The 3,617-nt window shown below is 45.1% G+C and overlaps 1 protein-coding gene across 1 annotated transcript; it reads right to left on the bottom strand.

Annotated features, from left to right (window-relative positions):
- Positions 1–424: 424 nt before the first annotated feature.
- On the bottom strand, positions 425–1,791 carry LOC130340253 (tigger transposable element-derived protein 1-like). Its single transcript, XM_056554140.1, has 2 exons — positions 647–1,791; positions 425–554 (listed from the first exon to the last, which is right to left on the bottom strand). Exon 1 carries the CDS (start codon positions 1,789–1,791, stop codon positions 694–696), a length of 1,098 nt encoding a protein of 365 aa, XP_056410115.1. The 3' UTR covers positions 425–554; positions 647–693.
- Between the last annotated feature and the right edge of the window lie 1,826 nt (positions 1,792–3,617).

Raw genomic sequence — 3,617 nt, forward strand, 5'->3', positions numbered from 1 at the left:
GAAAATACGTTTTCCAAGTGTACTGTAGCGCATTTTTTTGCCCTAAGTAGTGTACCGTATTGTACATGTTATCTGTCAAGGGCCTACATACTGTGAAAGGACAACTAAAAGTAATCACCGGCTGGTGTTTTACAAAAATACTGAGTTTTTAGGCGCATTGTAGCGCATTTTTCTCATAAGTGCATACCGCATATGTGCATGTAAGTAGTGTACTATTTTGTACCTGTTAATCTGTCAAGATCCTACATACTGTGAAAGTCAAGCTAAAAGTACTCATCGGCTGGTGTACTCAGATACAGTGATACCTCGGTTCACAAACTTAATTCGTGAACTGACTCTGGTCGCGAACCGAATTGGTCGCGAACCGAGGCACATTTTCCCATTTTCATGACTAAGAGCGCATTCAGCGCTTGAAACGCCTTACTTGTATCCTCCTTGTATCCTCCTTGTCTTATGGATTAAAATTCTTTTATCTGCACGAGCTGGATCCATCTCTCTCTGTTCTTCACATTTTCCCATAGGGTTCAATGTAAATCCGGTTAATCCGTGCTGACCTTTTTTGGGGGGTTTTTGAAGCACAAAAATATGAAACTAATTACAATACACATTATAACAGTATAGTAATGTATAAAGAGAGGACACTAACCTTGCTTGAGATGACTTCTGGCATGGAGGAAGGCAGGTGGGAGGCAGTTATTGTTTGGAGGGAGAGTCCCCCTCCATAAGGACATCAGGGGGATCTCCTTCAGGGGTTTCCTCTCTCCTTTGTCTCCTAGCTGCAGGCTCAGTTTTTCTGAAAAATCTGTCCAATGTCACTTGTCTCTTCCTGCGCTGCATAACCCTCCAGAAATGAGAGACCACATTATCATTCATAAGATTTAACACTCTGTTCGTGACGGTTATGTTGGGGTGGTGCTTTTCAAAAAAATCATGGCACTCATTCCATTTTTGCATAATAGATTTTATGGTATCACTGCTAACCTCCTCCCTTTCTTCCTCTTCCTCAGTGGAATGCTCCTCAAGAAGTGCCTTCTGCTGCTCACTGTTGGGTTCAGAAAGTTCTTCCGTGGTCTGCTCCTCCCTATGTTCCTCAACAAGCTCTTCCACATCAGCACCATCAACGTCCAGACCCATACTCTTGCCCATGGACACAATTTCCTCCAATACCTCTGCATCAGACCCTTCAAAGTCATGTTCACGTTCAGCGACACATTCTGGCCACAGTTTCCTCCAGGCTGAATTTAGGGTTCGGGGAGTGACCTCTTCCCAGGCTTTGTCAATGAGGTAAATGCAGTGGACAACATTGAAATGTTTCTTCCAGAAGTCTTTCAAAGTCAAAGACGTCTCTTCGGTGACATTAAAACACCTAGTGAAGAGCGCATTTGTGTACAGCTTCTTGAAGTTGCAGATGACTTGCTGGTCCATGGGCTGCAGAAGTGGTGTTGTGTTGGGGGGGAGGAACTTTACCTTGATGAAGTCATACTCAGCATCCACCAAGGCTGGAGGGTGTGCCGGGGCATTGTCCATCAGAAGAAGGCACCTTTCAGGCAGCTGGTTATCAGAAAGAAATTTTCTGACGGTGGGTGCAAACACCTCGTGCAGCCATTCCATAAACAATGGCCTTGTGACCCAAGCTTTGGCATTGGCTCTCCACATGACGGGCAGTCTGGCCTTGTTCACATTTTGTTCCCTAAATACACGAGGGGTCTGAGAATGGTACACCAGTAGTGGTTTAATTTTCAGATCGGTGCTTGCGTTGGCACACAGCAAAAGGGTCAATCTGTCCTTCATGGGCTTGTGTCCTGGTAGTGCCTTTTCCTCCTATATAGGTTCTGTTCGGCATTTTTTTCCAGAAGAGCCCTATTTCATCACAGTTGAACACTTGTTGAGGGACGTATCCTTCTGTCTTCATGAATTCCGCAAAGTTTAACTTGTAGGCTTCTGCTGCTGCCTTGTCAGAACTGGAAGCCTCACCATGTCTAATCACACTGTGGATGCCACTTCTCCTGTGGAATTTTTCAAACCACCCCTACTGGCTTTAAATTCGTCACTTGCTGCACTTGTAGAGGGGCTTCTTTGCAGTAAATCCCTGTGCAATTTCCTGGCTTTCTCACAGATCATAGCTTCACTAATGCTATCACCTGCCAGCTGTTTCTCATTCAACCACACCAACAAAAGTTTTTCCACCTCTTCCAGCACTTGCGTCCTCTGCTTGGTTAACATTGTTACTCCTTTTGCAACATCAGCTCCTTTGATGGCGGCTTTGTTTTTCAGAATAGTCGAGATTGTTGACTTTGCCATCTTGTACTCCGAGGCCAGATCAGTCACACGAATACTACGGTCATGCTTTTCTATAATTTCCTTCTTCAGCTCAATGGTTATTTTCTTCACAACCTTGCTGTCACCTTTACTACTGCTCTGTACTTTCTTTTTGCCACCATGCTTGTGCTGCACATTCTTGTCACCTGCATTTCCACTTTGCACATTGTCACTTGCATTTCCACTTTGCACATTGTCACCTGCATTTCCACTTTGCACGTTGTCACTTGCATTTCCACTTTGCACATTGTCACTTGCATTTCCACTTTGCACATTGTCACCTGCATTTCCCCTTTGCACATTGTCACTTGCATTTCCACTTTGCACATTGTCACCTTCATTGCTGCTTCTTGTGTCCAGTGAACTGTACAATACAGTAAGTACAGTACTGTAGTACAGTACAGTACTGTATGTGCTAAAAAGCACACCAAAAATCAAAAAATCACTTAAAATGTTTGCAGAGTATTCACAGTACTTCTTTCTGTTTCCTTCTCTCCACGGTCTTCCTACAGCAAGTCACGACCATGTGACAGCCTGGAAATAGCATTAAAATGGCCGCGGCTCCTGTTCGTGAACCGAGGCGGAGTTCGTGAACCGGAGCACTTTTTTATGAACTTTTCTGTTCGTGAACCGAGTTGTTTGTAAACAGAAGAGTTCGTGAACCGAGGTATCACTGTACTTTTTAAGTGTACTGTAGAGCATTATTCTGCCCTCATCAGTGCATACCACATGCCTACATCTAAGTGTTGTACTATTTTGTTCCTGTTAATCTGTTAGGGCCTACATACTGTGAAAGGCCAGCCAAAAGTGCACACCTGCTGCTGTTCTAGACAAATACTGTTTTAAGCGTACTGAAGCATATTGTACTCCCCTCATATGCACACTAAGTATGTCAGGCAGAGAAGTGCCATGACGTGCACAGAGGAGTGGCAGAGGCCTAAATCCTTCAGGCAGAGGTCGCAGCAGACTAGGGGCGAGTGGTCGCAGGAGTCGCTGCGAGAGGCCTGAGCTCCCGTTATCAGCTAGCGGTCGTGTCTCAACATGCAACCCATCTGCCGTCGTCGATTGGTTAACACTTATTTAATCACAAGTGACATCTGACACCCCCAGTCAACAGTCAGTGGTTTCTTCAGACACAACCCTCAGTTGGCATGGCCTGGGAGCAGTCCCTGTCCTCCCATTGCCTCTGTCCTATGCTGTTCCCTCTCCTACAGAAGTATCTCTGTCCTATGCTGTTCCCTCTCCTACAGAAGTATCTCTGTCCTATGCTGTTCCCTCTCCTACAGAAGTATCTTATG

This window comes from Hyla sarda, unplaced genomic scaffold (genome assembly GCF_029499605.1).
Source record: "Hyla sarda isolate aHylSar1 unplaced genomic scaffold, aHylSar1.hap1 scaffold_579, whole genome shotgun sequence".
NCBI classification, from domain to species: Eukaryota; Metazoa; Chordata; class Amphibia; order Anura; family Hylidae; genus Hyla; species Hyla sarda.